This window comes from Sturnira hondurensis, unplaced genomic scaffold (assembly GCF_014824575.4).
Source record: "Sturnira hondurensis isolate 20B ecotype Veracruz unplaced genomic scaffold, ASM1482457v3 Scaffold0006849, whole genome shotgun sequence".
Taxonomy (NCBI): domain Eukaryota; kingdom Metazoa; phylum Chordata; class Mammalia; order Chiroptera; family Phyllostomidae; genus Sturnira; species Sturnira hondurensis.
In genome coordinates this window covers 2,519,633-2,542,936 of record NW_028079480.1, presented here as the reverse complement: position 1 = coordinate 2,542,936, position 23,304 = coordinate 2,519,633, and the positions used below count along the sequence as shown (strand labels likewise).

The window sequence follows — 23,304 nt, the reverse complement described above, 5'->3', positions numbered from 1 at the left end:
GAAAGCATCACCCTCCTCTTTGAGTGGGAGGTCAGAGGGATGCAGAGTTCAAGCCATTCATTCATTCACTTGCTGATATGTCTTATGTTCCAGGCACAAGACATACAGAATTAACAAGACAGAGCTGAGGTCCAAAAGGACCCCAGAGTCTGGTGGGGCACCCAGATATGTAAACAGGGTGACAGATGCTGGACAAGCAGTCTGCCTACTGAGGCTCCAGCAGCAAGGGGAGTCAAGGACAACAGGTGACAGCAAAGTCCCTCACAAGGCAGCACCCCCAGTGAGCCACATACCTGCCTGCTTTCCTGATTTTTGCTTCTCTCTCTGTCTTCGGGTGATGCTATCTCTTAGCCGCTTAAGATTTTCCTGAAAAAAAAAAATTAGTTTGTTTTTAAAGTATGCATCAGAATTATCCCCTCTAGGCATTAGAGCTTCTTTCTGATTTTATGCTGTTTGTAAAACACATCACAATGCAATAACACCTCCAACATGCAAATGAGGCTCAGTGCCTTTGCATTTGCCTCCCAGAGAAATCCAAATACTTTTAGAAGTTGTGCTTGAAGAAAAGATAGAGACACCTTGTCCACAACAAAGTGTCGCCCCTCCTCACTCTGTCCCAGCTCCTTCCCAGCCTTATACTCACTCACTGCATTCCTCCTGGTATGCCCCTTAGCCAAGCAAGTCTGTTACCTGCTCACAGACATTCCCTGCTCATTCCTGCCTTTGAGATTGTGTTCTTACACAACTACCCTGACCTTGAAGGACATTGATTGTACTCCATAAATCCATTGCAGGCCTAGGTCAAGGTTCACCTTCTCCCTGAAGCCTCCCCACACTGCCCCAGTCCTTAGTGCTGCCCATGCCATCTTGCACCGGGCTATGCTGTCTCTCTCTCTCTCTCTCTCTTTCTGTGTGTTTTCTGCACGCTCTTCAGAGGTACTGTGACCCTTCAAGGGCAAGAGACCAGGTCCTGCATATGTCTGTAATCCTGCAGTCTTGCCTATCATAGTCATTCGATAAATGTTGAATAGACACGTGAGGGTTGAAATTTGTTGCTATTTTAGTCCATAAACAACAACCACCTGGAGGCGAAGCACCTGAGCATTCGGAGGAAAATGCCCCTGGAACTCACATCCAGACAGGCAGAAGGTTCACCTGAGAGCCCAGACTGGAGAGGCTGATTGGGTTGTGACTGTAACTGAGAGACTGAGCTTGGCCCAGGAAGCAGTAGGGAAACACTGGAAGCACTGTGTGTGCTTTTTAAGTTGGGTGGTTTTATATCTATGACTTGTTTTGTTCACTTAATCATATTTCTTGGGAGCTTTCCAAGTTCTCTTTCAGTTCTGAAGTATGATAGTTCTGTAGGAGTCTTGCCACTAGGAGTAGAAAGAAGGACTCTGAAAAGAAAAAAGCTAGAAAGCAAAAGTATACAGCTGCAGAATTTGGGCTTACAGTTGAGTCTTTGTTCCTGACCTCCAGCCTTGCAATGACCAGCAAAGCCATCCAGCTCTCAGCCAGAGAGCCATGGTGGTTACAGACTACAGGTGACAGATACACATGCGCACTGACTCACAGTAACACTCAAATTCACGTTCGCAGTCCCAGCCGCTGCTCAGTTACAGCCACACAGAAAATAGCTGTGGACCCTGCTCTCCACTCCTGTCTAGAGCAACAGACATGAAACAGACTCATCCCCAGCCAGATACCTGCTGGAAGCGAAAAGACTCAGACCGCCTCTTCTGGTTCAGCTGCCACTCTTTGAAGTGGAGCACAGCTTCGTCCACGTTGACAATGCCCAGCTTCACCTGCTCCTGGAGAGTAATAAGCTGCCGCTGGCCTGGCGTTTTCATCCCCGCAAAAGGGTCATATATGCTTGACTGGGGCCTGTCTCTCCACGGTCTGACGGCAGGCTCTGGAAAAAAATGGCAAGATTCATCTTGACAGCTCCCCCACCGGGAGGCGACTGGATGAGTGGGGCTGACAAGACTGGTCGTGGGCTCAAGAGGATGTGTCTCAAAAGAACAATTACATGGGAACCAAACACAGGGGCAGGTGACATGAAACCAGAGAGAGGGAAGCAGCTAATAATTTCAAAGCATATTACACTAAAGTAGACAAGGCCACAACACTTTAGGGAGGTCAGAAATCTGCTGATGAGTAAATAAAATCCTTGAAGCCTGAACCACAGAGAGGCCTTTAGACGACCATCTCTCAACCTGGGACAGCTAACATTTAGGACTGGATAATTCTTTGTTGTTGGGGGACTGTCTTGTGCACTGCAGGATGTATAGCATCGTCCCTGGCCCCTACCTACTAGATGCCAATAACACCCCCTTCCTCAGCTGTGACACCCAAAAATGTCCCAGACATTGCCAAATGTCCTGGGTGGGTGGGGGAGGAGAAATCACCCCCAACTGAGAACCGCTGCTTTAGGCTGAAATCCACTCCCAGAAGAGACTGAACAGGAAAGTCTCACCAAGATGCTTCTCTCACCCTCCCGGCTCTCCCCACCCTCCCTGCCTCCAAGCAACGTGGGGCAGAATGATGGGGGACCCGTGGGCACGAAATGCCTGAGGAGACTAGAATGCCCATGGAATGATGATCCAGGTCCAATGTCAGCAGATGTAAATTAGGCGCTGGGTCCCAACTGGCTCTCCTTGGTCTGTGCCAAGCTCTCCTCCACTTTACAAATTCAGAGTTCTCTGCTTTGGAGGTTGGAGGGAAATAGGAAACCCACCTCTCTCTCTCCCCAGGCTGTGACTCCACTAAATTCTGCAGGGAATGAGCTACGTGCAGAGCTGATGGGCCCCTGGAACATGGGAAGGCAACTTGACATTTCACTGCTCAAAATCCTGCAGGGCTATCTCTGAGTCTATATTTCTCCAGTAGGACCCAGCTTGGGCATGATGATTCAGGGAGATGCACGAAGGAAAAAGAGAGGTGGCTTCCCCAGTGGCTATTGAAAAAGACTCAAAGAAGCTTATCTATCAGTCTCCCCAACTATTCGCTCGTCTGTCGGCCCACAGCCTCATGCCTTTCACCCAGGTTTGCCTTCTTGAAGTGTATTGGGAGAGGAAGTGTAGGGAGAAAAGAAAATGTCCAAGCCAATTGATTCCCATCTACAACCAAAGTCTTTTGGGAGGCCTCCCAATGCTTAGATGGTTATCATCACTATTTTTTCAGAATCATCAATGGGATGATACCGAATGCCTCTGTTCAGCACAAGGAAATTAACCAAGAAGAAAAGAGCACTCATCTCCTTGAACTTCCTTAAAGAATCTTTCGGAAATAAAGGAAAAATGTTACCCCATGGCAAGCAAAGTGTCTTTTAAATAAGAGGTGAGTTCACGTACAGTTTAGTGAGAAAAGAGAGGGTGAGTAGGAAGTGCGGTGGCACTGTGTCATTGGGTGAAGACTGGGTGCTGGGCCACCCACGTTCGTCCTGCTCAGTGTTCAGACTGTACTTTTGTCTGTGGGGACAGACATTTTCTAGTGAATTAACATCCTTGGTATGATCAGTTTGTACAAGAGTCATGGGCACCCTGATCTCCTCCCCTTTTCCTTTCCCATCAGCACAGGATTCTCAGACAGCCCACAACAAGGCACCTCCTGGACCTCTCTGTTTTTCTGGGCCAACTGAGGAGTTGCTGTGACACCTGGGAATCACTGAAACATGAACACTGCTGCCCCCGGAAGTTCAGGTCACACCAAGGGAAGCCCACGATGTCTGGCTCACCTTTCTTGATGCTCTCAGAGGAAACATAGAAATTCCCAGGCCGCTCTTGGCTTTTTTCTGCAAAAACTGTGAGATAAAGAATCTTTTAGGTAAAAGCCAAATCAAATCTCTTTCTAAAGGGCTTTGAAATATCCTGCACATTTCCCCCCAATTTCCAAAACCTTGTACAAAAGTAATAATCACAATGACCACACACCTTGGAGCACTGTATGCAAACTCTTATAGGGGCAACTAACGGGCAGAAGCTGCAGGGGTTATAAAATGAAGACAGACCAAATGGACAAAGCCAGCCAGAAAACGTGATGGGCGTGTTTTGGATCATTATGGAGAAGGGAGATGTGAACTCTGATGTGTACTGGATCCCGAATGCCTGAAGCTAGCTGTGGAACACCTTAAAGCTCAAAAACGAAAGGAAGTGCCACGTAACATGGCAGCAAGCGCCGTAAGACAGAACTCGGAGTGGTGGGGCAGGTGCAATGTGTGTACAGCTCCAAAGGAATTTCGATAAAGTCGCTCATGAGTGGCAGACCCATAGAGGCTAATAAGGGAAACTGAGAAGCGACCCGTGTCCAGCTAGTGGTAGGACTGAGTTGTGGTTAAAGCTCCCTGGGCTCTGCACGAGACTCCCTGGATTCAAATTTCGGCTCTGCCACTTACCAGCAGGAGGCTCGGCCTCTCCTGGACTCAGTCTTCCCAACTGTATAGTGAGGATGACAGTAGTTGCTTCCTCTTGAGTTGTTGTGGGGATAGCATGAGTTAATAAGTGGAAATTACTTAGATAAGTGTCTGGCACTTTGTACCTCTGATTAGCATTGTTGACATCTAAACCAATAGGACGGCAAAACCTTGGCATGCTAGTTACCACGAGTTTTGTCAGTACAGTGCTTTAGAGTTTATAAAGTAGCTCCCCATGTACAAGTTCAGCTGACTCTCACAATAAGGCTATGGGAGAGCATTATTGTGCATTATAATGACATAGGCATCAATGCATATATATATTATTATGATACCCATTTTATACATGAGGAAGCTGAAGAGGAAACAACTTACCCAATGTTCCATGCTATACAGCCGGAAAGTACAAAATCTAGGACACAAACCCAGGTGTTTGGGCTTCCAAACCACTGCCCTTTCTGTCATCTCCTGCCTCTCTCCCTTCCTCTGCTTCCCACAGTTTTCCAGCAAGTCCATCAGGGCTCTTTAGGAGTCACCTGTCCAAAGTACCTCCCCACAATGAGCTGGCCATCCATACCCTCTCCTTCACCCCTCTACCATTTAGGCATATTTATTTGTATGCCTCTTCATTGGGGTTCCCTTACAAGCATCCCAGGGACAAGAACCCAAGTGCAGGTAGTATATGGGGGAGGTGATGGAGGTGAGACAGGGAAATAGACAAAGCAGTAAATGGTAAGTTACCATGGTGGGCAAGCTGGGGGTTCTGGAGAGCAATGTTGAGGGTGCACCTTGTAGTTCTCCCAGGAGAGGGTCAAATAAGTTGAGGTCCTCATCCACCAACCCGCATCAGGCATTGGTTGAGGGCTATGTCTAGGGGTGTTAACCCCCCAACTCTTCCATCCTGTCCTGCAAGGATCAGGAGGCTGCGGCTGCCACAGAAAGCCATTAGGCTAAGAGACACACAGGTCCTGACAGGCAGGGTCCAGCCAGTGGACACAGAAATGTAAAGAAGTAGGAGGATGTGGGAAGGGCACCAATAGTGTTCACTGTACATGCCAAAGAAGGTGTTTCTCAGGGGACGGCAAACCAGGAGCGCTGACGGAGCTTGGCAATGCAGAGTACCGCTCAGCTGAATTTCTACCCAATTTAGGGTTGCCTGACCAACAAACCAAAACCAAAGCCAAAAAACAAGTGCAATATTTGGGACATTCTTATAGTGAAAATTATTTGCTGTTTGTCTAAAGTTTATACTTAACTTTATGAAGTTAAGGCACCCTGTACTTTATGCGGCAACCCCAGCCAACGACCTGCAGTGAAGGGCTACCTCCCCCAGTATGTGATCTCCTTCTGCCACACCTTTCACACCCTGCTTATACTATTAAAAATGGAATGAAGACCAGGTGCATAGATCCACTCATTCTTCTATTCTTACAGTACTTGTAATCATATTAGTAGCATCAAGTCCCGAAAGACAGTGAAACTGACAATGCTATAAGCATCTGATGTCACAGGGACCATTATGAAGAAGTCAAAACCCAACTCTCACCAATTTTTACTGATGTAGGTAAGTAGACAGCCTAGCATAATGGCTGAAAGTCTATGAAGACAGCCTTCTTGCATTCAAATCCTGGCTCTGCCAAATGGTAATCAAGTGATCCTTTTTAAGCCTCTATTTTCCTCATCTGTAAAATGGGGATGATAATGGTTCTTACCTAGTAGATTATTGTAAAGACTAAATGACATGTTCTGGATGGGGCACTCTTGGTGTACCACAATAAGTGTTAGCTATTAAAAATTAAAAATAATAACAAGAAGAAGGGTTTTAGAAGATAAAAATTTAGCAGCATTCTTGCAACATGGAATAGAGGGAAATCTTGTATTGACTCTGTCTTCATACTGTGTATAAATGCCTCCAGGAAGGTGAGAACTGAATTTCATCATTGCCCTTAGCCTAGTGCTTGAATCTGCCCCAAGTTCTGACCCTGTCTCCTGGGGCTGGTTGGAGACCACTCAGACCATTCTCAATGATGATGGTTCAGAAGCCGAAGGATCCAGGGAATTCCTCCTGAGAAGCTCTGAATACCCCAGTAGGCATCATTCACTGCCACACTTGCCTTTAGAAATGTACGGTTCGTTGTCAGGCAGATGGTGAGTGCCAGAAGCACTGGCCTCTGGCCTGGGCACTGGGACGGGGGGCCTGCTGGCCGGGTCAGTGGAAAAGGCCTCGTCATCATCCACCGTGTGATAAACATCTTCCAGACCATGATGGTACGGCTCCCTCTCCAAACTGGCCATTTCCACATTGTTGCCTGGAAACATGGGAAAAGGTAACTGAAAGCAGTGGCTGAGAATCCCATGCCAAGCAACTGAGACAACACGATGTCACCTTCATTTGCCCCCATCAGCGCAGCCAAAGGAAGTGTTAGGCTCTATCTTCTCAGTCTTACTGCTGGGATTCAGTTATTCAACCCACTAGAACCAGGAGAAAGAAGGTCCAGCCCCAAAAGCCCAGGGACACTTATAACCTACCCCTGGGCCTGGGCAGCACCGTGAGGGTGGTCCAGAGTCCTCAACACCAACAGCTCCATCACCCTCATCCTCAGCATCAAAAGGACTATAGCAAACACTTCCTGAGGACTTCCTCTGCACCCAGCGCTGTTTCAAGTGTTTTACCTACATTATTTCCTTTGATTGTGTAATGATACTGTAGAGTAACTACAATTATTATTTGTATTTTTCAAATAAACTGGGGCCTTGGGGATTTGAATAACTTGCTCAGAGTCACTCAGAGCCAGATGGGGGCCCAGGAAAGCTGGTTCCACAGCTTGTGTTACCAGCCAGCACACTCTACTGCTTCCCTTGCAACCTTTGCCACCACTTTGCTCCGTGTGGACCAAGATTTTGGGCTGAGGCTGGCCTCCCATCGCCTGTCCCTAGAGTCTCACAGCCCTCAGATTTTCTCTGCTTCCTTCCTGGTAACAGGCTGAAATGCTCTGTGCTGAGACCCAAACACAAGGTTCTCTTGGCTTTGGGAATCCCAACAGACCCATGCCTCTCTCATACACAAGAGTTGTGTGACCTTGAACATGCTCTATAACCTCTATGCGCCTGATTTCCCTCTGAGAGCTCACAGGAGCACTGTAAGGACAAAAATGAAATAAGAAAGGAGAAACACCCAGCCCAATGTATACATATAGTAGGTGCTTTCCTCTACCTTCCCTCTTCTCCCTAGTACTATTCAGCCAACAAATCTTTATTAAATTCTTGCCTGACATACAGAAAAGAATAAAGCTTAGGTGTTCTTTTGATGGGATTTCTAATGCAGTATTTATCAGGAATATTGCGTCTGCTAAGCTGAGAGGAGGCTGCTCTTGGTGTTCTACTGCTTGCCTACTGTGATTTGTCTACTACTGCTTCCAACTTTTCTTTGCTCTTTACTGTCAAAACTACTTTTCCCATCCTCAGTCATATCCTCTTAGCACCCTCTTTCTATACCTATCTGCTCAATAGGCCCCACCATAAATTATAAATGATTGAACAGAGTTAAAGAATTACTCATATAACACCTTCCACCATTGCCATTTCCAATAACAGTGAGAGGAAGAACAATAGCAATAATTATAAACCTCTATTACTTGTTCTATGTCTGGCCCTGCCCTGGGGCCTCAGGTACGATAACTCACTTAATTCTCACCCCATTTATCTCAGTTTACGACTGGGGAAACTGAGACCCAGCGGAGCTGAGTAACTTGCCCGGTTTCCAGCTAACTGAAGGAGGAACTGAGTCCGCATCCTTAGCCACTACACGGTGCAGCCTCAACGCAGTAACAGTGGTGTGGGTTCCCCTGTGCTCTCCTCCCTCCCCAGAAAGTAAAGTCTCTTGAAGCACTAATCACATCTCATTTTGCTTTGTGTCCCCCAGCCCAACATCCACAATAGTGCTTTGCTCGGTGAATTTGGTTAGAAAAAATAGACATGTATATTTTAAAAAAGGTCTTGCCGAAGGCAACTTGTCCACCCCAATGAGTGGCTGCAACTTGTCCACCCAAATGAGTCCACCCAAATTCTGGCTCCTCTGTAGTAGGCAGCTGGGGCAGCTCGGGGGGACGTGCGCCTTCCGTCACCCACACGTCATGTATGTGGCAGCCCACTCCCTGGGTGGCGTGGCCTTCACGTGGAACCAGGCAATGTCGTACATTTGTTTCTCATTCTCTTTTTGCTTCCCTGCTCACAGCTGCAACTTACCTTCTAAAAACTTGCGGATCATGGAGTCCTTAGTGGCATGAGAGAAACCCTGTGCAGAGATTGGGTTGGATGTGCTGGCTTGAAGCATTTCGACATCTAGAAGGAAAAGGAGACTGAGGGGTTAAAAGTTTTTCTTCCACACAAGCAAGGAGACTTTTCAGATGGCTATATAAGGCTTAACAAATCGAGAGATCCTGAACCAAGCAATGCAAGAATTCATCCATCCATCCATCTGTTTGTCCATCCATCCGTTTGTCCATCCATCCATCCACTCAGTAATAACAGAGAGTAAGTGTGGAGTATAAAGGAAAGCCCCAGTCACAACCCTCAGGCACTTTCCTGGACCACGGGAACCAAAAGGCATGAATGTGGTTTGAAGTTGAAAAGTATACAATCTGACGAATTTGTATTCTTGAGAAATGGGATATGAAAAGTTACAAAGAATTCCTCATATAAATTCACTAGATTGTATTTAACTGGTCCCCAGAGATCAAAGTAGTAAGGAACCAGTATATCTGTGTATAATAATTAAATTCAAACCATTTTTCTCAAAGGATACTATTCAACTTCAAACCACATATTTTGCTCAAGTGAGTCCCCAGTAATTGTGTGATAGGACACAGTGAGAACAACCCCCTGATAATATCAAAGCCCTACTTTCAACACAAGGCTGAACTTCTGCTACCAAAACACTTTCTTCAGAGTCGCAAACACACACCCACACCTGAGAGTCATAGAGTAAGAGGGCACCACTGGTTACTCGGGTTTGAGTAGAATCTGCTGTGGTTACCAATGGTTTTTGTACACAGTTTCAACCTCCATGGGTTTATGCTTCACAATAAAAGCCAAAGGTCAATGTATGACCAATTACAATGTAATAAATGTAATAAATGACCGATTACATGGGTGACCTAAAAATCGAGTTCTTGCTGATTTGGGGGGTAGTACTGTGATTTTGAGGTTGACAGAAGTGGCTCTAACACATTCTTTTCAATGTTGCATAATATTCCATTGTTTAAATAAACCCCAATTTATCTACTCTTTGTTGTTCCTGATTCCATATTTTTACTGTTAAAACAATGCCATGGTTATAAGTTTTAAAACTAAGCCTATTCTTTCGAATGCAAATGCCTTTTGAGTCCTGTGGTTCAGGAAAGGGCCTGAGGGTTGTGACTGAGGCATGGACCTGGAGAGCCAGGTTCAGGCCCTGGCCCTGACTCCTGTTAGCTCTGCATCCTTGGGCAGGTTACCTGATGTCACTGAATTTCCATATCTCTGTCTGTAAAGTGGGGATGAATAACGGTACCCACCTGATAGGAAGACTATGTGCACCAATTGCAACAATGCCTATAAATGCTTAGCCACAGTGCCAGGCACCAAATGTGAGCAGTCATCATGATTATTATATTGAGATAACCTTAATGGCCTATTGGTTTCTTGCTACTTTAACAAATCAACACAAACACAGTGACTTAAAACAACACCATAAGTATACTATTTTACAGTTCTGTAGTTTGGAAGTCTGAAATGGGTCTCACTGGGCTAAGATCAAGGTTTTGGCCAGGCTACATGTCTTTGTAGGAATGCCAGCATCTGTCTCGTCGACCTTTCCGGCTTCTAGAGGCTGCCTTCCCTCCTCGGCACCAGGCCCTCTTCCTCCATCTTTAAAGTTGGGCAGAAAGAATAGCTGAGCCAAGTCCTTCTCATGGTGCCGTCTCTGATTTCATCTAGTTGTCAGGACCCTTGTGATTACACTGGCCCACCTGATAATTCAGAACATTCCCTTTGTCTTAAGGGCCCCTGATTAGCTAACTCAATTCCACCTGCAATTTCATGTGTTATTTTTACCCTCACACAAGGACCCTTTTATATCGCTTTCAGAGGGAGACAAAGGGGGAAGGAAGGAGAGGGGGAGAGAGAGAGATCAATGAGAAAGAGAAACATCAACTGGTTGCCTCCCATACGCTCCCTGACCAGAGATGAACCCACAACCTAGGTATTTGCCCTGACTGAGAATCGAACCAGCAACCTTTCAGTGTACAGGACGATGTTCCAACCAAGTGAGCCACACCAGCCAGGGCTCTACTTGCAACTTTAATTCCCCATTTGCCATGTAATCTAGCATGTTCACAGATCCAGAGGCATTATTCTGCTTGCCACACATGGGACCAATACCAGCAGAGTCAGCCTGGGAGCAGGGCGCACCCAAGTCAAGCAAGGCCACTGTGCCCACCCGGGACTCGGCAGCCCCAGCCGGATGCAGGCGCTGGCCTCTGTTGAGTCTCTCAATACGCATTGCCTTAAGTGGAGTTGCTTAAAAGTGATTTCATTTACATCTGTATTTTTTTAAAAATGATTCTTTTTATGCTCAACTGAACATAAATATCTTTGATGTGGACCAAGAACAGCAAACAGGCACAGTGGCCTCCACGTCCCTATTCAATACTCAAGGCAAACATTACTAATCAATCAAAGCATTGTTCCTGGCCTCAGAATTCTCCTCTGCACAGCTCCCCAGGCACTGGATGCCAGCTGACGTGAAATAATTTTTTAAATATTTATCCTCAACCCAGGATAAGTTTATTAATTTTAGAGGGACAGGAAGGGAGGGACGGCTGGGGTGGGGAGGGAGTGACAGAGACAGACAGACGGACAGACAGACTAATACTGATGTGAAAGGAAAACATTCATCAGTTGCTTCCCATATACATCCCAACCAGGGATTGAACCCACAACCTTTTGGTGTACGGGATGATGCTCCCAACGACCAAGCCACCCAGCCGGGGCTGAAATTATTTTTAAAACACTATTGCTATACCTACCTCAGTCAGTAAGCCCTAAGAGCAGCAGATACTACCTCTGTACAAACGTGACAGCCCCTCATGCATACACAGCCGAGGCACACAGTGAGTAACACAGTGACTGAAACACAGAAAATCCCAGGGGTGAAGGAACAAAAGGTAAAGGAAGGCAGAATAATCCATCCCCGAGTTCCTGGATGCTCAGGGTTTGTACTTCAGGTTCTAAGCACTTAACCTTCACCACTTGTCAATTGAAACTGAAATGAAATGTGCTGAAACCTGCTATCAGTCTAAGGAGAAAGTGCAAAGTCCTTTGACTTCAGTGGAAAGAAAAAAAATAAAACAGAGAGAATCTGGGAGCACAGTCTCCTCTGGGAAGAGGCAGCTGCAGAGTTATATTATACTTTTTCTAGGGAGTCAGTCAGAAATAACCCATTCCTGGGAAGAAAGAAGCTTGAACAGAGGAGAGGTGGCTGGGCAGGCACTTACTTAGGGAATCGGTGAAGAGCGATAACGAATTTTCAGAGAAGTCCATATGATATTCTCGATGGGACCTAAATCTAGGTTACTTAGGGGCGGTAGAAACTCCATCCAGATTACACATTGTAAATTTAATATAAAACCTAATCTGAGTACACAATACAGTAAAATGTCAAATACTGAGAAACTGTTCTTCTGGAAAGGCTCTCAAACCCTGGAAGCAGGCCAAAAGAATTTTCTCCCCCTCGCTAAGTATTTCTGCGGCCAAAAAAAGGGCCCTCCGTTGGGAGCAGCATGCTCGGGCCTTTGAAGGTAACGGGAACCTGACTGGTTCCACCTACACCCAGGTGGGATGCACGCTTTGACTGAGCGTGTCAATGAGAAAGCCCAACCTTCCCCCACCCGAGTGGAGAAGTAATGAGAAAGAGACAGACAGGGAGAGAGTCACACACACACAGAAGACAGAAAGTGGCGGAGGGCGGGGGGAGTTGGAGTGGGAAGAAACAGAGACGCAGACAGAGAGAAACAGAGAGAGGAGAATGGCAGTCTGAAATGAGAAGGGCTAAGGAGTGAATGACAATGAAAAAGAAGAGGCTAAGAATGAGAGGGCTAGGAGAAGCAACAAGTTAAGATCTCTTGTGCAGACAAGCTCTTCCATACAGCCTCCTGGGAAGCACACAGACTCTCAGCCGTGCAGGAATCAGCCTAGGGAATGAGTTCATGGTGGGGTGCAGTGGGTACTGACTTATGAAGTTATCGTCTCCTTTTCCACCTCCAGAGCCGGCATCTCGGGGTACTGTGTCACAGCGTGTAGCTATACATTCAGTTACATGGTATTCTTGTTTAACATCCAGCCCGCCCACTGGAAGGGAAGCTGTGGAAGGAAGGGATCACTTGGCCTGTGTACTGACTCCTCATCACCTGGCCAGAGGTTGAAACGCCAGAAGGGTTCAATAAATGCTGTTGAATGAATGAATGGATGTGTGAATGCGCAAACTGATGAGGAGGAAACAAACGAATACGTGCACAGGCAGGCATTTGGGCTTTGTGAAGGAATTTGGGCACCTCCAAGCTGAGGAAAGAGAGGGGCAACTCAGACCAAGGAACAGCACAAGCAAAAGCACAGAGGCATGAAAGAGCAGGCCACCTGGAGCGCCGAAGAGTTGCTGCCACCCCGAGACGTCCCACATGCGGAGACCTCTCACAGCTGTCTCACTACCGCCTTTGGGGAAAGTGAAGTCTTTGCACTGGAATGTCCACAAACTACTCCACACCACAAAGTCTAGGATTACTTCTCATTTGCTGGCACTCTCAAATTCGAGAAACAGCGGAGCACCTACTGTGTGCGGCGCTGCAGATAATACTCAACTTGCCCATGAGGTAGGAGCAGGTGACCAGAGAAGCAGGCACAGAAGCTGAGTGCATGGAGATTCGCACATGGTGCCCTGAGGAAGCAAGACCCGCAGCTGCGCAGGTCCAGATGGGAGCAAGTTCCCTGCTGCTGGTGGGGATTTTTATCATATTAACTTTAAAACATGCAATCCAGTATGCTTGCATGTCCCTATGTCTCCCACCCAATTCTTTGTACATTTGGAGGCTCAAAAAGCAATAGAAGTCAGGAAGTGCCCCAAGCCTCCCGTTGCCCCGCTGGGTCAGTTTCAGCCCTGGACAGGGACAGGAACAGAATGAGTTCCCTGCTGGTAGAAACTCACACATTGCACCCAACCCCACTGCCCATGAAGCATTTCTTGGCTCTACTAGCCAGAGTCTTCCCAAGATGGAAAGCAGGAGGATGACAGAGCCCCAGCAGCCTTTGGGAGGAAGACTCCTGGGAGAAAAGGGTGCAGACAGGAAAGGTAGCATGGCACTTAACAATTTTGCTTATAAATGCTTCTTCAGCTGGACTTGGACCTGGCATGGCTGGTCTGCGAAGCCCTTTACTGTGCTCAACTGTGGCCCCAGCTCTGAGGGGCCCTGGCTCACAGAGAGGGTCTGTAATCAGAGAGCTCTGGTAAACAAAACACTGCTGGAGATGATCTGTTACAAAGATGCCAGTTACCAAGGAGGTTGTTAAGGGCTAAGTCAGCTCTCTACCACACACAAGTCTGAGCTACAGAACTGGGCAGAGGGAGCAAGGGTACAAAAATAAAAGTTCAAGGTGAAGGGAAGAAGGGAAGGAAGGAACAAGGAAGGAAGGAAGGAAGGAAGGAAGGAAGGAAGGAAGGAAAGAAGGAAGTTCATTAGTTCAAGGCAGGAATCACAGGAAGCAGAACACCCTTGGGGATGGATTAGACCGGCTCCTGTGAGTTTACAGTTTCTAGTAGCGGATATTACACATTTCCCTTTGCTCCTTTCTCCTTTGAGAGGAAGACAAGCTTCTGAGATATTTAAGCAAGGCTAAACCCACAAGCAGATTACCTTGGAAGCAGCTGGACAGGGCCTCCCCCAAATGCTTCCCAAGGGCCTCGAAAATGCACCCAGAGCCTCAGGAAAGGGACCACTGGGTGAGACTTCCCACACAAAATGTGTTACCTACGTCAAAGGGTCACCAGGACCAACGTGTTGTTCTCTGAAGGGAAGGACAGGGGCACAAGAACTAAACAGAAAAAAAAATCTGGAGATAGTGAAAACACCCAAAGAGATATGTGCCTTGACTTTTATTAATGTTTGCATAAGCCTAACCTTAATAAAGACATTTATTTCTTATACAGTTAAGTGAGGACATTGATGATTTAAATCTGTGGGATTTTGAACAGAAAATTCTCAAGGGAATTGGGAGCAAAGTTGAAGGTTTGATAACAGAGACATGTAGTTGCCACCTGGTGGCAGCATATCTAAACTAAAGACCCTGAGTGTGAGGGTGTGTGTGTGTGTGTGTGTGTGTGTGCATGTACCCACACAAGTTCAGGGGGAAGGAAAGATTAGAGTGGAATCATCAAATCTCAGGGTTAGAACCCAACCTTGCTCCCCAGCCCCCTCTTCACTCACAAGGTGAGTTTCCCTGGCAACCTTCCTACTTAGTGGTTGTTTTGAATTCCCTTTGGAGAAGAGGGCCTCGTTACTATCCGCTTTCCAAAACTCAAGCCAGAAGGGGCAGATTTAAGCAGTGAGTGGTAAGGAGCTGGCCTGAAGCTGGTTCTCTGTGGTTGCCCTGAGAGCGAGTGAGTGAATGAAAGAGTGAATGAATACTACATTCCTTACTCGTACTTCCAGGCCCTGGGGGTTGAATGCTAACAAAGGTGGCACTGATAAACTCAGCTACTTAGACATTTAGAAATAGCTCCTGTCTAAGTGTTTGCCCCAGAACTGGCAAATGCAGACCCCAGAAGGACAGGCCAGGAGGGTCCTCTGTCCCAGTAGGGGAACAGGCAGATTTGTCCCCTGGGAGTCTGCAGACCCCGATTCCTGACCTAGTTCTCCCACAATGAGATGTAAATGAGTTACTGAATCTTGGACCATTCGTTTTCTCACAGGTAAAAATGAAGATAATTCTATCCGCCAAGCCCAAGGACAGTCAGGTGAGATAACAGAGATGAAAACTATCTTTTGACCTGACAGCCGGCAGGTATTTCAAGTTATTAATGTGCTGGGTCGTGCTGCCAATACGGATCTTATGTTTATCAGTTTGTCCTCCTTGCTGATGAACTAAGCTACCTTCTCCCCTAGAGAGTCACTGGTAGTAAAATGAATGTTGTCTCTCTCTGGGTTACAAGTTGCTACTTCCTATAAGCCAGTGGGTGAGGGGTCATTCTCAAGGCTTACCCGCAGAGACAGAACACAAACCAAATCATGTCGAGAATTAGAAAATCCAGAGCTTGTGTGATTAGGCAAATGAAACATGCAGTGTGTTTCCTGTCCCCATGCCCAAAGCCAGATTCTGTAGCCTGCCCAGGAGTGGCCTCCTTCCAGTTCTATGGCAACCAGAATCACCCTGACCTCAGGCAACTTTACAAATTGCCAACTGGGCACAAACCAGGGCAGCTCCGTGGCACTCTGCCACCTTGGGAAGCACCGGAGAGACTCACTGTTCCTGCAGTGAGGAGCAATGGAATGGCTGCCCTTAGTACTCCCCACAGTTTCCATTCACGTGGTGGGGGAATTTCCCACAGGGGCGCACCCAGGGGATCACTGCTGTGAAGTGTCTGTCCACACTGAACTGCCAGTAAAGTGGGGGATTCTTTCATTGTTCAAGTGCCTCCCAGTAAGGACACAGGGCACAGAGTTACGTATGGGCATGGTCTCTGGCTTCCCAAGTGGGTACTTGTTCTCCAAATGTTCTTTTGTGAAAGGGTCTCTGTTCCAGATTGGGAAAGACTGTGTCTTGGAAAGACCGCCCCTTGCCTCCAGTGCTCACCGGGTAATGGAGCTGGATGGGCGTGCAAGGGCAGGGGCACCCGGGGCTGTCATGTGACCTCAGGTCTGGGCCACAGAAAAGAGTGAGCAGGGCTGCAGCGATAACATGAGTTTTCTAAGAGAAGCACTAAAATCTGTGATGTTAGATAGAAATTTCTGGCACAGAATAAAGAACACGGCCCTAGAGACAGAGAGACCTGGGGTCAAATCTAGGCTCTATCATCTATTAACTGTGAGACTGGGGAATTTGTGTAAGCTTTCCGTGCACCAGTTTTCTCGTCTATAGGCTACACGTTAACGAAAGCATCTTGGTACAGCTGCTTTAAGGATTCGGTGGGGTAGAGGATTTGGACAGTGGGGGTGCCGATCTCTCTCCTCGCCTCCCTGCCAGGTCAAGGCTCTTTTGGAAAGAGCTCCCTCCAGGTCTCCCTGTTAGGTGCTGGGAGGGAGCTCCCACCGCCCCTTCCCTCTTTCCCTCACTCCCTCAGAGGAGCAGCCAATATCCAACTGGCAAGCCCCTAACAACCAGAGGACCACACCTTCCAGGTGCAAGGCTGGCAAGGTCCAAGGGCTGCTAGTGTTAGGGTCTGCCTCTGGCCTCCTTGCCGCTCACACTTCTTTCTGAGGCACCCTCCTGGTGACTGCCTTCCTGTTCACAGACGGGAAACTGGGCCCACCGCCCTGTGGGCCCAAGGTCCTACTGTCTTCTTCCCAGGCTGCAAGCTGGCAATATGCAACCTAGCCCATTCAGAAAACTTCTCATCAATAAAGCTCATATGTTGATGGGTATTTTGTCTTATCTTAGTTAAATCTATTAAGTAGATCAGAGGGAAGGAGAGCTAAATCCTAGGCAGTGTTTTGGAGTGCCAAGCACGGGAGAGCAAACAGTGGTAACACACCAAGGAGAGGGCCCTTGGCAAGCCAGCAGCACGGCCCCGCTGCTTCAGCCCTGGCACACATCTGAGATCTACCTGACTCGGCCCAGTGGATCTCAAGGGGAGCGGCACTGCCCTCTAGAGGGGGTTGGAAAAATCCACAAGAGTATTTGGGTTGTCACGGGGTTGAGGGACACTACTAGCATTTAGCAGCAGAGGGAGAGAGACACGAGACACCTTGCAGTGTGGGGGACGGCCCTGCGCCAGGATGTGTTTCACATCCCTTGTGGCTTTTAAATATTTCCCCACACATACAGATAGGTTAAAAACTGCTTCTGATACGTATTTATATCCATGTACGTGTCTGTACATATCTTTGTGTGTATATATGTATATATTTTTATTTAATATTAGAAGGCACAAGTAAAAGCATGGAAAAAATGGACAAATATACACCAAGTTGTTACGAGTGCTGTACTGGCTGGTTGGGTGGCATCATGTAGACTTTTTAATAACAACTCGGTTATATATTTCTATTCTGTTTCCAGTTTTTGCAAGGATGTGTTACTTTTACTAAGGGAGAAAAATAATACAGCAAAAAATGGGCAAAATGTGCTAAGCAGTTTACCAAAAAAAAGGTCATGTCCTGGAGATATGATATTTTGAAAATAATTTTATTATATATTAAGCCAATAAAATCAGGTTAACTTAAAAAAAAACCTGCTCATAATTTTCTGAGTCCTGAAACCAAACTACTTTGTATATAAACACAACTTGTGTTTTTGCAGGGTATTAACATACACTGAATTTTCTAGGAGCTTAATTATTATGACATGGAGAGAAGAGAATGCAGAATTGTTCACTGTTTAGGAAAATTCAGGCTCTGAGGCCAATGCTACTGGCAGCATCCGTGTCCCAGATACAACAGATGCGTGTCAGTTGGCATTTGCGGCCATGACATTGGCAGTGATTCTGAGCACAGGTGTCTGGCTCTATTTCATTATATCCTCCTGTGCAGACACGCCTGGGAAGTTCCTCTCCTTTTTTATATTAGTTCTATTTTATATTTATAGTTCTCTTTTATATTTCAATTAGGATATATATTTGATTGCTAAAAGTTTCATATCTACGTAGGTTACACCCTAGAGGAAGCTCACATCAGGGCAGTAATGGGGGTGCTCACTGCCAATCGTTTGCTATAAAAAGGGCCCGTGGGCACAGACAGGGGTGAAAACCACTCATCTCGCTTCTCGGTCACAAGGCAATGCCTTCCTCAGCTCTGACTTGCAGGCCCTTGCTTAAACTTTCCAGTCACACAGCAGTCACAGCAGAGGAAGTCTGGAGAAGGATCCTGCTTGTCTCAACACATGATGACAGCTCTAACTGTGTGTAAAACAGGATCTTCATCTCTCTGGGGCAAGGTGGCGGTAAGCGGGGACTTCCCCCTCCACCCCCCACCGTCAGAATGAAGAAAGCCGCTGGTCAGCAGAACGATGGAAGCAGAAGCAGGCTGCGCTACTCACAGAGGTCTTCAGTGGCAGCCGGGACAAAGGCGGCCATGGACTCATACAGATCCTCATCACAGCCGGGGTTGAGGGAGCACTTCATGAGCAGGTCTGTGGAAAGGTGGGCCATGGACTCATACACGTCGTCAGCCTCCTCCCCTTGCATCAGTTCCTCTTTAATGTGGCTCTTCAGCATGTCCACAGTTTCCTGAAAGAGGACATGGGACTCACAGGCACACTGGGACACAATGAGTGGGCTTGCGACCCGCAAAGGGAAAGCTCCCGCGGCTCAGGATGGCTGCTCTGTGTGTGCCTCTCTATGTCCCACCAGGCTGAAAGCTCCTTGAAGGCCAGGATGCAAATCTACTTTTCTATTTGTTTTGTGTTTTTTGTTTTAACCTTTGCTTCTTCCCCCAGTACTAAGCACAGAGTCACGCACCCGGGAGACAGTCATTAAATGTCCAATGACCAGACGATGCAAATTCATGACTTCATCATGAGCACCTCCTATGTGTCGGGTACAACGCCAGGCATCTGACTGTACATTATATGCCATTTTTTTCACCACTGCTTGAGAAAGATGTACCTCCCCCCTAGTTCATAGATGAGAAAAGCAAAGCTCAGAAAAATCCAACGCCTTACCTTATACAAGGGCCTGGAAACCTGGCCTCTGAACTTTCCCCTATACCCTAGTGGATCCTCAGAAGGCAACCAGTGACATGCAAGGATGTGACCCTTACTGACCAGCCACAAAGAAGTTCAAATTGGATCAGTCCACTAAGTGGGATTGATGGGAAGTTCAGTCCCACTGGGAAGTTCAATTAGGGTGTATATTTGATTTCTAAAAGTTTCATATCTATGTAGGTTACATTTCTAGAGGAAGCTCACATCAGGGAAGTAATGGGGGCGCTCACTGCCAATCGTTTGCTATAAATGGGAAGTTCAAGTGGGCTGTGGCTATGGTGTGCTTGCCTTGTGTGCAGGCAGAGGCCCCTCAGGAACCTCGTTCACTAGCCCGTTCCTTCCCGCAGGCTGCTGCAGGGTCCTGACAGTGCATTTCTCCAAAATGCCCCCCTCGGCTTCGTATCCCGTGTGCTGAAGAGCAGAGACCTTCTTGGATGAAGTGTCCCAAAGTCAGGCCCGCTGCCTTCCCTCATTCTGTCTCCAGGTGACAAGTGAAGCCAGAGAGCTGGCTTCTCTGAAACCCCTGCACAACTTTCCTGGTAAGAAACTTCGGCATTTCACAATCCTTATTTCATCATCAGCCCAGAAAAAAGACTCCTTTTCACCATCGCTGCCCCAAGGGAGCTAATCTGCTATTGCCGCTCCTGCTGGTTTCCTTATGAGACCCGAGGAGGAGACCAGGTGGCAAGGGAGGTGCTGGAGACTCAAGGTCTGGCATTGGGTTTTGAGGTGGTGGAAAGAGGAAATGGGACGTTTCTTAGAGGTCCTCAACAACACGCAGGGACGATGTAAAGATGCACTGATTGAAGGGGTTACAGTCAGAGAACAAAGATGACACAAGGAATGTGAGCCGAGTCCACTTCAGGGCAAGCTGGAAGTACATCTCTAAACCTCCCTGTCACACACAGTGGGACAACAAGTAGGACAACAAGCCCCAGCTTTGGCAGCAAGCAGGATTCAAATCCCATGTCCACCCTTACTAGTGTGTGACTCAAGACACAGTTACTCCACCTTTCTAAGCCTTTTTCCTCATCTGTTAAAGGGAGATAACAACACCATCAACTTCACAGGATTGTGGGGAGGATCAAATGAGGTGATGCATTTGACAATCAAATAAATTCAATAAATAGTAGTGATTGCTATGAACACAGTATTGTCCTTAATAAAAACTCCTGGCATGGAAATGAAATACCGCATCATATACATTTGTGACTTCAAAGTAAAGCTGAATAAATACTCCCAGACTGGGAGCACCTTGAGCCTCAATTATGTCAATGATGCCCCAAACAGGCACTCAAGCTATTCTATTCACTCAACATACTTAACCACTCCCCAAACCTTGGGAAGGCCCCCTCTATATGCAACAGTGAGTCGAATACAGAACAGAGATTTAAATTGCTGGGCCAGTAACAGGCTCACTCCTTTCTGGACATAGAGAGCAAGACGGGATTGCATTTATTATTCCTTTTGAGGTCAGTGCCCTGTTGGAGAGGCTGAGCTATTCCCACATCCCCACTGTGAATCATGCAGATGGAGGAAAACCAGAAGCAGGTAGAGCAGAGTCTGGAAGAGCATCTGCCTCCAAGACAATGGAAGCAATATTGGGGCATGGAATAAAGCCTGGCCAGGGCTCAGATCACCCTCAAAGAAGGACCTGAAGTCATGATGAAATAGAGTGTGGAGTCTAAAACCAGATGAGCAGACAAACTCATATCTACAGATGAGCAGATACACTGGGAATATGTACCTTAAGACAGGCGAAGTCTCTGAAAGAGACAGGCTGTCAGCAGGTGGGACTTCACAGTCAGGCTCCCTGAAACCTCAGGTGCAGAGCTTTATGGTGTCCTCTGCTAAGGGAGGAACCAATCCTAACATAGTTTTCCTGGGCCTGATGGCGGGCATGGCAGCTGGAAGCATCCCACTGAGGGGCCTTGGAAGTGGGTGGAAACGTGACTGGGGAAGAAGAATCAGCATCAAACCTGCAGCAGATTCATTCCATAAACACCTCTTTAAATTCTTTGCAGGTGGACCTCAGCGTTTTACCTACATTGTTTCCTTTCATCCTCAAAAGAGCGTACAGGTAGAACTATTATTATCTGCCTTCTGCATGTCAGGAAACTGAGAGAGGACACACAATTTGCCCAAAGTCAAGTGGCTGACAGGTTTTGGTGCAAGAACTTGGACCCAGGTCCCTGTGATTCCAGGGCTCATTTCTTTAGCCCACATACCCAGACGCCACCAGAAGAGGCACACAAGGACATGCTAGAGATGAGCTCCGCCCACATCTTTGGTGAAAAGTCCACCCTAGGACCACACAACACATTTCCAGTCCTGGGGCCTCTCCCGCCTTGGCCTTACCACATACTCGTCGATGAACTGCCGCAGGTCTCTGAAGCCATGCTTCTCAGCGATGGTGTTGGGGTAGTGGCCGTGCTTGTTGGCCACACTGTATGCTTGTAGGGCTCCTGGGCAGGTGAGCAGCAAGGCAGTGAGGTTCTTCAGTCCATACTTCGCAGCAAAATGCAACAAGGTGGGCAGCTCTTCACTCCTCTGATCTGAAAAATCATCAAGGAAAACTTAATGGACAGATAACAGTGAAGGCAGAGGGCAGCCTTGTCCCAGGAGACAAAGCTGGCGAGCCTCACACGGCATCTGGCAGGCACTCAATGAGCACCTCTTGGCCGACTGACCCAACATCCAATAGCTTCTTTCAGGGCGTCACCGAAGATTATGCCTTCAGATGACAGAAGAAATGATATGCTAATTAATTAGCAAATCTAATAATTAATATCCTACCTTCTTTCTCTAAAAGGACCAGAGATTCCTGAGAAATAATACTAATTCAAAATGTGCTGATCTTTCTAAAGACTTAAATAGCAGCCACGCAGTACAACGTGTTTTGACCTTCTCTGCAAATTTCAGGGTACTTTAAAGCAATTGCTTTGTGCTGATTAAAAGAAAGAAGTCCATCTTCATAGCTCTTATTCCCAGTTTCATAAAGTATGCCAGGTAATCCTGACTCTGTTACTTAGCCTTTCTATGGGTCTTAGTTTTGAACCAGAAGGCATTTGTAGACAATCTCAAAGGGACTTGGGAGGAATAATATGATGGTATTCAGTAAGTGCCTTGTTTAAAACAGGCTTTAATATTGGTGTCAATGCATATGAACCCTAGGAGGTGTGTTAACCTCTGGTTTGTGAAGGACAAAGTCCTCTTGAGAATCACTAGTTCCCCATGACCTCCTCTGCCTACTGACATCTGAGAGAAGCAAGTTAAATTTGACTAAGGAAAGAGACATGTTTGCTGTCTAGTGGAGGCAAGTATTTTTTGTCTTGTTTTCATAAAATTTGATTTCTAAACCCAAGAGTGATATATATACTATAGAAGGATAAATACATGTTATGTATCTATACATGCATGTATATGTTTCTATACAAACATTTTATATATGTATATACATGTATGTGTGTATATACATATATATTTATGTATAAATATATGTTAATATATTTTATATTATATTTTATACAGTATCTTATATTTTATTTCATTTATACATGTATAAATATATATATATTAAATAGTTATTATTGTTTTGCTTTTTGTTTTTTTTTAAGATTTTATTTATTTATTTTTAGAGCAGAAAGGAGGGAGAGAGAGAGAAATGTCAATGTATGGTTGCCTCTGGTGTGTCCCCTGCCGGGAACTGGCCTGCAACCCAGGCATGTGCCCTGACTGGGAATCGAACCGCAATCATGTGGTTCGCAGGCCCGCGCTCAATCCACTGAGCTACACCAGCCAGGGCTGTATAAATATATTTTATATCATTTCATTATATCTCATTTATATATGTATATATTTTTTTTTTAATAAGACAAACCCAGCTCCTTGGGAAGAAGAGTCTGAAACTATCCCCAGGACCCCACATTGTCAAGCTACGACAGACTTTC

At 46.6% G+C, this 23,304-nt stretch overlaps 1 protein-coding gene across 3 annotated transcripts in view; it reads right to left on the bottom strand.

The window, feature by feature from the left end:
• Positions 1 to 23,304, bottom strand: part of PIK3AP1 (phosphoinositide-3-kinase adaptor protein 1) — a 96,016-nt gene that overhangs the window by 16,900 nt on the left and 55,812 nt on the right. For all 3 annotated transcript variants that reach the window (XM_037050842.1, XM_037050844.1, XM_037050843.1), the window contains 7 exons: positions 21,713 to 21,909; positions 18,689 to 18,878; positions 8,657 to 8,752; positions 6,526 to 6,720; positions 3,737 to 3,802; positions 1,707 to 1,912; positions 294 to 366 (listed from right to left, as the gene is read on the bottom strand). In XM_037050842.1, coding sequence (XP_036906737.1) covers positions 294 to 366; positions 1,707 to 1,912; positions 3,737 to 3,802; positions 6,526 to 6,720; positions 8,657 to 8,752; positions 18,689 to 18,878; positions 21,713 to 21,909 — 1,023 coding nt within the window. The remainder of the gene's footprint in view (positions 1 to 293; positions 367 to 1,706; positions 1,913 to 3,736; positions 3,803 to 6,525; positions 6,721 to 8,656; positions 8,753 to 18,688; positions 18,879 to 21,712; positions 21,910 to 23,304) is intronic.